General features: G+C 42.4%; 1 protein-coding gene across 1 annotated transcript in view; it reads right to left on the reverse strand.

Annotated features, from left to right (window-relative positions):
- Nucleotides 1–410: 410 nt before the first annotated feature.
- The window catches only part of DISP3 (dispatched RND transporter family member 3), a 171,924-nt gene continuing 159,461 nt past the window's right edge, over nucleotides 411–12,873 (reverse strand). Inside the window, exon 21 of the mRNA XM_040326322.1 lies at nucleotides 411–5,507. Coding sequence (XP_040182256.1) covers nucleotides 5,145–5,507 — 363 coding nt within the window. The 3' untranslated portion in view covers nucleotides 411–5,144. The remainder of the gene's footprint in view (nucleotides 5,508–12,873) is intronic.

The following is a 12,873-nucleotide window of genomic DNA, read 5'->3' on the forward strand; positions in this document are numbered from 1 at the left end:
TCATTAGCTATTGAATTATCCTTTAATTTGTCCCAGGTCTGTTTTCAAATAACCAACCTCTACAGTCTACAGGTCTACAGTCCTTGGATCAATACTGATGAAATATTAGTTTCCTAAGAACCAATCACAGCCATTGTTTGTGCTTTTAGAAAAAGAAAAATTTGACAATGCCGCTTGCAGTCCTCCATGAAACTCCACTGAGGCGTAATCTGAGGTTACACACAGGGAGAAGCTAACATTTTACAAACCAGCAAGGCTGCTACATGCTTTTCCCAACTCCAACCGTGCCTTTGTGCATTGTCAAGATCACAAGTTTTATTTTTAATTTGTGCCATTAAAAAAAATGTGTGAAAAAAAGTGAAATTATCCTAGAAAACAGTCATTTCATTGTTCTTTAGTTGTAGTTTTTGCGAAAAAAACATGTTGCAACACAGTAAGAATTTCTGACCAGCTCACACATGAATAACACTTGATTGTACGTTTTCCAAGTCTTGTGCCACAGGAATAGAAAAAAAAGCACAGTTTTCATAAAAGTGAACTAACGGTGCCTTGAAAACGGCATACTCAGAATAAGAAGGAGAAAACGACGTGGGTTCTCTCCTACCGTAAAGGCCAAGTCTCCTCAAAAAATGTTATTTGTTGGCGGGCCAACTGACCCATCAGCTAGTTATTTTGTTTGGGGAATTGGCAGTTCAATGACTGTTTTGTTCACCCTATGGATTTACTGTTATTCATAAAGTCATAGAATCCATAATTCTATTATAATAAGTCCATTTTAAGTCAAAGCTATGGGGAAAATGAAAACGCTTCCATGGTTGCTAGGAGCTTCATCTTGGTTTCCCAGACTGCATCCAAATGTTTCCATTTCTTGGCCCCATTATCCCTTTAGGCAGATACCACAGAAAGCTGCTCTATTTAAAAATATATTTTCCTCTGAAGTTTTAAGTCTGACCCTTCTGGCAGTGTCGAACTCCTGGTCCCTTCTACACTCATTGGTTTCTCCTGCTGAACTCTACATCGCTACAGGACACAGTAGTGATGTGGAGTTTGGCAGGTAGAACCAATGTGTGTAGCAGGGGATCAGAAGATTAGAAGATTGACATTCCCAAAGGTGTTGGTTTCTGAAGACTTTAGAGGACGATTTCTCTTCCAAAGAGCACCATTTGGTGGCACGGGCAGTGGAAGAGGCGAGTGTTTGACTTTTGAGGCCAACATTTTTTTGTGTTGGTTATCTGGAGAGAGATCACATTTTTCATTGGCCCTGGAGGTGTCTACAGAAATTTCAAGGTGCCTAAGCACATACAGAATATTCTTAATTCAACTGTAATAGGCCCCCAGAATAGTGGACAATTAGGGTTGATCCCGAAATTCGGACCACATTGGACTTTTCATGAATTCAGAAGTCCCAATCTGAATTTCAGAGTTTGTTTGTTCAATTCCCCAAGTGGCTCGGGTTGTTCCTACCATATGTTTGCTTCTACTATTGCCTGAGCATCATTAGCTCAGCTGCCAGTGCCACCCATCTGGACTAGTAACCCTTATTTTTAGGCTCTTTTGGTTACTAGGATCCACTTCTTGGTTTCCTGGACTGCGTTAAAATTGTTTTTATTTCTTGGCCCAATTATGTCATCAGGCAGGGCTTCCCAAACAATTATGCACAATTCTTTGCTGCCCTTTAATACACACTATTGGAGCTCGTTTTGATACCTATTGACTTCCGTGGGACTTCCGGTCCAGAAAATCCAAGACTTGTAAGTTAAAAAAAAAAGGTTTGGTGGAACCGGACTGATCAAACTTTTCAGAAGTTTGTTGATCTCTAGTGACAACCATCATATGTTACTCTTTGGGGGTGAATCGAGGATCACTGGAGTGGCAACCTACCTCCATCTGCCTTAAACCAAACACAACAGTAATAGCCACAAATTGAAGGTAGAGAAAGCATAGAACAAATATATCTTGGGATAACAGTTCAAATAAATATAGGAAACCACTAGGTGATTTGACATGATGAAGCCTGACCTAAGTTGGAGAATATTTTTTCTGGACTTGGCCTTTAAACCTGTAACCGTGTCAACATGTGCATAAAAATTGAGTAAAAAGTGTGTTGCATCACTTACAAGTTTGTCTACCAATGTATGTTAACTTAAAGAACTTCCAGATAGAACACCCTTCCTGAGGGCTCATACATACACCTTTTTAAAACTTTTTGAAAAATTCAGTCTGTACAGAAGCTGTGTTCACTGCATTTGTAATGGGCCTGGGTTATGAGCAAAACTTTAATCAAAGTACCAATTTCTTTCTTCAAAAAAAATTTCACCCAATGTCTAATTAAAAAATTCTGTAAAATTCAGCTTGCCTTCAACTTATTGCCCAACTCTAGGCAAAACAGTTTTGACTTTTGTAGAAAGCAGAGAAGGGTTATAACCTCTGGGAGTCTGTGCCTGTGCCCATATCGGGATATTTTCTCTTTTTATTTTCTCTCCTGGTGATATTATCTCTCCAGAAGAAAAACACACAGTAATATAAGCCTAGTCCATGCATAAGAGGTGCCAGATCCCTTATTAATATCCAGTATTCTTGTGAAAGTCCATATCATTGGTCAATCTGGTTTGCTTTGGTAAGGCCGCTCACAAGTATCAAAAATCCCCAGGGGAGAGGGGGGGGTCCTGAGCAAAGTTCAACTACACAAGCAGTAGTGAGAGCGCCACAACCATAGGTCGAAAGAGACCAAAATGATATTTTATTCGATATTCAGTAGAATGAAAATTGTTATTGAATATTATTGTATTACATATTATTATTGTATATTGATGATTAATTATTATTGTAATTCAGTCAAGTCCAGACATATTTGAGGTGATCTAAGGTTTAAACCCCTCATGAAGAGACATGTTTTCCTCTGAAATGTGTTGACTTTTTTATTTTTCCTTATATTTATTAAAAAAATACGTTTTATAATTGTGGCACATCTGCTACAGCTTTTGTAATTAGTAATAAGTCTGGCAGAGATCCCAACCCTTCCTTATGCTATAAAAAAAATATGTTGACTGAAGTTAGGCTTTAAAGCGTCAAGCAACATAAAACTGGTATTCATTCGTGGATAGCTCCTGGTTAATTTAACAAGTGACCGCTTGTAACTCCCTTGAGCACCCCCTGTTGTATTCTGCGTAATATAAAAACAGGAACTATAACGTTGTAATGAACACTAAAGGTGGGTCCTGCAGGAAACTCAGGTGCAGAGATCTTACTGCCTCAGCCTCTGAAGCTTGGGCGAAACTCATGGATTGTTTGAAATGCCAACATCCACAGCACAATTGCAATAATAAAAAAAAAACATTTTAGGTGAAATTTCACTAACAGCTATGTTATGACCCCAGTGATAATCCTATGGAAGTGGTTCTCAATCTCAGGCCTCACGTACCCACAAAAGGCCATGTTTTTGGAATTTCTCTTAGATAAAATAGCTGTCCAAAATACCAAACCATTGACTCTGATTTAAATCACCTATGCAAGAAAAAGTTTAAGAATAGCCTCTAAGAAATATATACATTGGGCCAGATTCAGAGAGAACTTACGCCAACGTATCTGTTGATACGCCGCATAAGTTCTAGGATGCGCCGTTGTATCTATGCGCCGTATTCTTGAAACCAGATACGCCTGGGGACCAAAATTCAGATTTCTATATGCAAGATAAAGGAAAACCTGCAAACATAGCCTGTTGGGGGTAGTTGAGCACTGAGGTTGAGAACCACTGTCCTATGGCACCAGGTCCACTTCCTTGTTTTGCATGGTACAAAACAAAGACATCATCATTGAACCCTAGGCACTCCACATAGAACATGACTGCACAAGACATGGACAGGATGAGGTTATATCAATAGTGTGGCCTGTGAACAGATTCAGATTGTCCTCTGGTTCAGGATAACGAAACAATTTTACCAATAAACTGAGCTCCAGGCAGATATAAAAGATAGAGAGCAATACAACGTTGCATTCATTAATACATTATTAAATGTATTTTGTAATGTAAGTGCCCAAATTTGACTTGATGTCAGTCTTTTGTAGCCCTCAGACAGCAAAGTTAAGTCTGGGAGAGGGAGAAGCAGCACAAGTATCCAGTCAGTTGTAGTTCTTGTGCTAACAAAGGGCATGCTTATATGGGGGGGGGGGGCAGAGTGAGCTAATCAGTCTGCTTCTTCATCTTTCTCTGTCAAGTCACAGGTTGGAGGAAAGGCAAGACCTTTATAGGTTACTTAAAGAGGAGCTCCAGTCTCCCCCGAAAAAAAAAAAAATCAGCAGCTACAAGTACTGTAGCTGCTAACTTTAAATTTAAGAACACTTACATGTCCAGGGATCAAGCCATGTCCTCACCCAAGCCAATTCTTCAAACAGCTTTGGGTCCAGGAGCCGGCCTCGCCAGTAAGGGAAAAGCGCCAAATGTGGCAGTGGAGGGGAGGAGGATGCAAACAACCAGAACTTCCCCTTTTGGGTGAAGTTCCACTTTAACTATAACAGTGAAACATCAGGTCTCCAATATTTCATCTGTGTAGTAAGCGGTTTGTCTGGGGTTTAACCTAAATGATTAACTGTAGAGAATATTATATACATTTTTCAAGGATAAGTCAACTTTTTGAAGGAGCACCAAGAAAGTTTGCTATAATTTTCAGTACAATTAACAGTTACATGTATTACCCTTAGTTAATTTGACCAAAAGGCCAATGGGGATAAAGAAGTATTATCATGAAATCCTTACCATTGATGGAAAGCACATCGAGAATGCTTGCATTATGTTCATCTACACTGAATGCCCAAGCACTAAATTTTTAGATTTGGTTGGAAACTCTTTAAATTCAGTAGGCCACTCTTTCGGAGTAACGTCCATCAATCTTAGACTGCTAGTGCTTATTAAGGCCACAAATGCTTCCATAAATTAAGGAACTTGCCAAAAGGTTCTGCCCTCTCATTAATCTGCACAGCTCCTGACGGCCCGTCTGCTGTTGTATGCATCAGAGAACAATAAAATAAAGTGCATTTGTCGTAAAAGAAAACACAGTGTGTTGCTTTTTTTTCACTTCTGACAATACCCACCATTGAGGAAAAAAATTGTGTATATAAAAATGTGTCTAAAAAATGTTTTTTTTGCTCTACGGCGGGGTCCCGTTAAGAATGGGGATGGTCAACCCTGTTTTGAGCAGGACTATGTAAACACAAAAGCTCCCGGCAGCGCAAAGGATGACCACCAGAGCGGCTTTGAGGAAAGAAGTCCTGTTTCTGACAAAGGTGCTGGGCGCCATCATACTGAGCAGCGCGGTGCTCACGGCCAGAGTGTACACAATTGAGATGGCGGTGTTCAACGCAACAATCTTCCCAAACTTAGCGAAGGGAGCGATGATGCAAAAGAAGAGCGGGATGGTGGCTATGACCGTGGTGATGGCGCTGGAGACGATGGCTACACCAACGTGGCGAACAGCCTCTTTGACTCTCCATTGACGGCAAGCAGTTGGGTCCTGAAAGAAGAAACAAGCAGTACAATCAAAAAAGAAAAATATTACTGAACTTTAGTATTTGCTATATAGGGCATACAACTGGGCAGTTACTACATCTTGATGCTCACCAAGTACTTCAACTTTCAGCTTTTATTTATGACCCTTAGCTAAAGGTGATGTACACTCAATCAGTAAAATCTCATACAGTATGTTAATGTCTTTTTTTAAATTTGTAACTTTTATTTAAAGAATCTCTGGTGATCCTACTATTGTCCAGTCTCTTCCTGGTATGGAATGACAACTGTCTCCCAATTGAGCTCCTTTGTTGACTGCCAACACATATTGTGTAGATGTGGTCTACAAGTAATGGTCACCATCAAGAAGCCAGTGCAGAGCAATGATGTTCAGCCAACACTGGAGGAAATGCATGTAGACAGGAAGCGGCTAACAAGGGGTGGAGTAAAAGTTAAAAACTGTATTTTATGAAATATATGGTGGTAATTTATGATACACATTGTCAAAGGAAAAGATCCATAAGCCACACATCATTAAGCAGACCCATGTGCATGAAATGAGATGAATGGCAGCCTCAGCTCAGACTCAAGCCAGGCCACACCACCATTGTGTTTAGCTCTGCCACTTGGAACATGAGTAGGCTCCAAGGGGTGGAGCGAAACGCGTCAGAGCAATGGCCTGGCTGGAGTCCAGGCTGAGGCTGCCATTCATCTCACTTCATGCACATGGGTCTGCTTAATGATTTGTGGCTTATGGATCTTTTCCTTCGACATTGCCGCGGCTTGGAGCTAGGATGAGCTCCCTGTCCCTGCCCGCACTCATAACCATCTAGCTGGACTTTACCTCTCTACCTGGGCAGCACCTACATTTGTCTTTTATGATACACATTGCTTTAACCTGCCTGGCGGTATTCCCGAGTCTGACTCGGGGTTAGATTTTCATGCTGCGAGCGGTAACCCCGAGTCAGACTCGGGCTCGCCTCGCTGGATCCACAGGGAGTGTTTACTTACCTTGTCCCTGGATCCAGCGATGCCACCGCGCTGTGTGAGCGAGCGGGACCTCGCTCGATTCACACAGCGTCCTCCTGTGCCGCCGATCTCCGTTTCCTGCGACGTTACGATGCACAGGAGCGGAGAACGGCGCCAAATTCAAAAACGTAAACAAACACATTACATACAGTATACTGTAATCTTATAGATTACAGTACTGTATGAAAAAAATACACACCCCCCTTGTCCCTAGTGGTCTGCCCAGTGCCCTACATGTACTTTTATATAATAAAAACTGTTCTTTCTCCCTGCAAACTGTAGATTGTCCATAGCGATTTGTGGGGAAATTCGTCATAAAAAACAAAAAAATGACAGCAACAATTCTGCAACTGAGCAAATTTCAGTGATTTTGACTTGATTACATTATTGAATAATTTTTATTATAATTATATTATTATTTGTTTTAATTATTTATAATTATTTATTATATTATAATTTATAATTTTGTTTTTAAAAAAATGTCATACCCGGGATGCCTATTAGAATCTTGTTTGGTCAGATTTAAGTGAGTTATTTCTAAAAATTACAGACCTACAGTATAAAACGCCAAATTTCCTTGCAAATAATGGTACCGCTTTCAGCACCTTTTTTCTGAAAGAATCATACCGCCAGGGAGGTTAGTGCTGGTAGGGTTTACATCTGCCTTAAAAGTCTCCAGTAAATATTTTTTTCATTCATTAGAATCTAGTGAATACTCTGTCAGAGTGTATTTGCTCTGCGGTCTTTCAAATGCAAATTTTTGGGAGGAAATACACTTTCATGAATTAAAAATGTTATTAAAAAAACTGTATAGTTAGCCCAATTCTTTTGTATAATGTAAAAGGTGATGCTACGTCAAGTAAAAAGATAGCTACACTCGTGGAATGGCGTCAAACTAAGGTGCTTCAAAAAATCTCCATAGGCGATGCTTTAAACATTTCTACAGGTTATTAGTTTAGAGTTACAGAGGAGATCTTGTGCTAGAATTATTGCTCTTGCTCTAAAGGTCAAGGCGAGACGCGAGCACGACTTAGGCCTCGTACACGATAGGTTAAACAGAGGACAACGGTCTGATGGACCGTTTTTTTCCGGTCAAAAACTATGGGCCCCATAGGTTATTTAACTATCGGTTAAAAAAAAGCCAACTTGCTTTAAATTTAACCGATGGATTCCTAACCGATGGGAAAAAAACGATCGTTAGTAGGCACAACCATCGGTTAAAAATCCACGCATGCTCAGAATCAAGTTAACGCATGCTTGGAAGCATTGAACTTCATTTTTTTCAGCACGTCGTTGTGTTTTACGTCACCGCGTTCTGACACGATCGTTTTTTTAGCTGATGGTGTGTAGGCGCGACTGACCATCAGTCAGCTTCATCGGTTAACCTATGAAAACGGTCCTTCAAACCGTTCTCATTGGATGGACTAATCATGTGTACATGGCATTACTATGCGTTCACTTCTGCGTGCAAGGGATGGGGCTCTTTAAAAAAAAATTTTTTTTTTTTTTATGAATGTATATAAAAAGAGTAACATCCATTACATTTTGGGTGGCCAACAAGGCCCACAAAAACAATTAGCATATAACAAGCAGTTGGTGAAGGCAAAAAAGTTGATTGTCGTACGCATAAGACTATTAACCATTGTAGTCCCCTTTTGTGAGGCTAGACCTTCATGTTTTATTGATTCGAACAGAGCCTATCTCCAGGACCCTCCGAAGCAGCTGGTCCCAGTGAAAGTGAGTGAGACTGACCCATGCCGCGCCGAGCCCCCTAGAATAACCACTCCACCCCTATGGGTTCACACTGTGGAGTAACATTGCCTATGGGCTCAGCCCGGTGACAGGCCCCGTCAGTTCCTTTCTCCTCCCTCAAGGGGTGTGGTCTTTGGCAGAGCCCCTAGACATAACCTACCCCGGATGAGGGTGAGGGGAAATGTTTTCATTCAAAATTAATTTAGATAGTGCCAAAGCATTCTGGTCTGGGGCGCTTAACGTTTTTTTACTTATTTTTTTTTTACTTTTATTGCTGTCACAAGGAATGTAAATATCCCATGTGACAGTAACAGGCATGTGAAAGGTACTCTATAAGACCCCAAATCTCTCCTTTGCAAGTAAAAGCATTCAAAACACCAAGTTTGGCTGTTTTGAATGCTGTCATTTTTTTTTAAATCGGGCACCTTTAATCCTTTAGTAAACCAGAAGGGATGTCATGACATCCCTTCCAGGTTACTAGATCTGAATCCCCATCGAAGCCGATTCTGGCATTGTTCAGGTCTCTGGCCAGCTGGCGGGTGCGCTGGTTGGTCACTCGGGCCTCCTGGTGGGACGGGAGAGCACGGACAAGTAGTGGAAGGCGGCAGGAGGGAGGGCGTCCCCTCCCGCTGCTTGTAATAACTGCCGAACTGATTAGCCGCATCGGTTGTTATTACTAGAAACCCGACCGACGGCTCTAAAAACGGTATCGGGGGGATGCCTGTAGCTGCCACCATCATCCCAGTACAACCAGTTGAAGCCGAAGGCCGCATATTTGTGTTATGTCTGTGTAAAGGGGTTAAAATCATCAGGTTATAATCATGAACGTTAAGCAAGTTAATTCTGGTTGCGTTAAAAAATGTGATGGATTGTATAAAATTGCTATATCAGCTATGTTGTAATTTTTTTTCTTTAATTGGCTTATCTCTTTTTGGCAAATACAACTGGCAACAGTATTTAAAAATGTTCTTTCTTGGAACCAAAGCAATCAAAAATGGACATGACTTCCCAGAATCCTCTCCCCCATGCTGTTGTCATTGTCTCGCTTGATTTCCCAGGGGCCTGCAGCTCATAATACGCTGGATTTACTGCAATGAGAATCAGGTGAGAGACTTCTCAAGGGCATTCCTGTAGATGGTGGGGGAAGAGCAATGATTCTTATCTCATACCAGTAATGATAATGTAAATATGGTAGAGTGACCCACCAATCAGCAATGGATTTGTATGTCTCGATATCTACAGAGCTGAAAAGGGAAAGAATCTGGAATCAGCTTCATAAAATTCCTACCATGTAAAACCACAGTGTGAGTTTTTTTTTTTACAGCTACAGGGATTTATCCCGGCCACACACTAGTAGATTGTCATACCATTATTCTACATTCGACACCTTGAAGAATGCTGTGCGAAAGTACTTAAAGTGGAGGTTCACCCTAAAAAACATCTATATACTATTAAATCCAGCATACTTCCGACATCTACAGTATGCTGGGTTTTTTTTTTTGCCGTACATACCGTTTTATTGTTATTTTCCCCCCGTCTTCCGGGGTTCTGGCTCCCGCGGGACTGGGCGTTCCTATTCAGAGGTTAGATGATTGACGTCTGGTGAAAAACTGGCGCATAAGGCGCGTCACCAGTTTTCCGTAACTAGCCGACTCGCAGTCGGCTCTATACGGTGCCTGCGCCCCGCCGTGTAGAGCTGACTGCGCAGGCGCCATATAGAGCAGACTCGCAGGTCGGCTAGTTACGGTCCTCGAGGCGCCCCAACAGGTCATGTTTTCAGGATTTCCCTCAGATGAAACGGCTGTGGTAACTGCTAAGGCAAATCAAATCACCTGTGCAAAATAATGGAAAGCCTGAAAACATGACCTGTTGGGGCGCCTTGAGGACTGGAGTTGAGAAACACTGATCTAACCTCTGAATAGGAACACCCAGTCCCGCAGGAACCTAGAACCTGGAAACCGGGGGGAAAATAACAATAAAACGGTATGTTAAAAAATGTAATTGCTTTTAACATTACATTTTTACAACGAATGGACTTTATCAAACAAAAAACGCATTCACTGTTAGAAATTTGTTAGAAATTTGTTTGTTAAATCCTGATCCTTCAAATTTTCTCATTACTGTGGTTGAAAGCAAAGAAAGATTTAACCTTGACGATGACTATAAAAGTGAATATTCTTAATAAATTCTATCGGTGTATAAACCCTTAAAATTCACTTTTTACTACAGGTAAGCCTATAATAAGGCTTACCTGTAGCTACCGTGGATATCTCCTAAACCGGATATCCCCTGTATCAGCATGTGCCAATGTCATCGGCACATGCGCACTGAAGCAACGGCTCGTTCGTGCTGTTGCTTCAGCTGACGCAGGAGTGACGCGGGAGTGACGTCATCGTGGCTCTGGCCAATCACAGCGCCGGAGCCCACGATACCCAAAAATAACTGCCGGAGCAGTGTGCGGGAACCGCAGCGGGGGCTTCGATCTAAGGCGAATATTTCGTATTGAGCTAGTATGCTATGTCTTGCAGTTTTTTTTGTTTTTTTTTTGGGGGGGGGGGGTTTACAACCACTTTAAATTTGTAAGCTCTTGTACTACTTATTAGAGCTTGATTTCTAAGTGGCAACTTGCTGACCCAACTTCCTTCCAGGCTTGCAGGAAAGAAAATCGCTCAATTTCACTACCAACATAGTTAGTGTTGATGGTAGAATCCCTCCTGCAGGGCTATTGTGTTCTCCCAGCGGGGTGGGATCCCATGGGTTATAATCAATGTGTTCTCCCAGGGGTTCGGGGGATCACCCTTGCTGGGAGAACACAGTAATTATTTCTAGCGGCTATAACCATTGGCAATAATTGGAAGTGAAAGTCCGACATGCTGGTTGTACTCAAGTCGATCAATGGATCAACTTGGGTAAAATTAGCCAGCCCGTAGTAGGTTCAAATCTCGGCCAGTCTCTGGCCAGCTTTAAAGTCAGAAGGTTTTTTATCTTAATGCATTCTATGCATTAAGATAAAAAACTTTCTGTGTGCAGCAGGCCCCCTAATACTTACCTGAGCTCCATCTCTATCCAGAGATGTTGCACAAGAGCCATGAAGTCCGGGGACTCTCCCTCCTCATTGGCTGAGACAGTAGCGGGCATCATTGGAGGAGAGAGGGGTGGCAGGGACAAGCTGTGGCTCCGTGTCTGAAAGGACACACAGAGCTGCGGCTTAGTTCAGGTGCCCCCATAGCAAGTTGCTTGCTGTGGGCACACTCAGCAGGAGAAAGGAGCCAGGAGCGCTGGCGAGGGACCCGAGAAGAGGAGGATCTGGGCTACCCTGTGCAAAACCATTGCACAGAGCAGGCAAGTATAGCATGTTTGTTATTTAAAAAAAAGACTTTAATACCACTTTAATCTTGAGCTATAGATAAAAGATACTGCTCCTAACTCTTTTTTTAATCTCTTGGACTAGTAAATAGCCCAGAGAATCTCCTCTCTCAACCCATATAGAAGGGAATGGCCCTAGATACAGGATAATGAGGATGATTCTTTCCAGTGCCGACTCCACCAACCCCCACCTCCCAACATCTCCCCCGGAGTCCTCAACCCTTCCCCCCTTCTTTCTTCCCCGACCAGTGCTCTTAGTATTCCCAACAATCTTCCCACGTCTCCTTTCTTCTTGATAAATCTATAGCCTTTCATTTTGTTCCTTTTATTCTACACCGCTACCTTTTTTTTCTACTCTATTCCTTATCCTTATCTCTCTTTCTTCTTTTTCTTTAATTTCCCTAAAGCAGTTTCATATTTATGTCAGAGGAATCTTATACACTTCCACTCGCCTATTCAGAGAAGGGCAACCACTCTAGATAGCTTGTCTTCCTGAGGCCTCGTACACACGGCCAAGTTTCTCGGCAAAAACCAACAAGAAACTTGCTGGGAGATATTTTTTTGCCGAGGAAACCGGTCGTGTGTACATTTTCGTCGAGGAAACTGTCGAGAAACTCGACGAGCCAAAAAGAGAGCAAGTTCTCTATTTCCTTGACGGGAATGGAGAAAATTGGCTTGTCGAGTTCCTTGACAGCCTCAGGCCCTGTACACACGATCAGACATGTCCGATGAAAACGGTCTGCGGACAGTTTTCATCGGACATGTCTACTGGGAGCTTTTGGTCTGATGTGTGTACACACCATCAGACCAATTCCCCGCGGACAGAAAACGCGATGACGTGGCGGTATCGGGACCGATACCGAGTATTTGCGGGAGTACTCGTACTCGCGCAAATACCCCCGATACCTAAATAGAATACTTTCCCCCCCGCCGCTGCATCGCGCCGCCGCATCGCGCCGCCGCATCGAGGGACATGGCTAGAGGGACATTGCTGCATATGTGAGGGACATGGCTAGAGGGACATTGCTGCATTTTTGCATATGTGAGGGACATGGCTGCATATGTGAGGGACATGGCTAGAGGGACATGGCTGCATATGTGAGGGACATGGCTAGAGGGACATTGCTGCATTTTTGTGAGGGACATGGCTAGAGGGACATTGCTGCATATGTGAGGGACATGGCTAGAGGGACATGGCTGCATATGTGAGGGACATGGCTAGAGGG

This window comes from Rana temporaria, chromosome 10, assembly GCF_905171775.1.
Source record: "Rana temporaria chromosome 10, aRanTem1.1, whole genome shotgun sequence".
Lineage (NCBI taxonomy): Eukaryota > Metazoa > Chordata > Amphibia > Anura > Ranidae > Rana > Rana temporaria.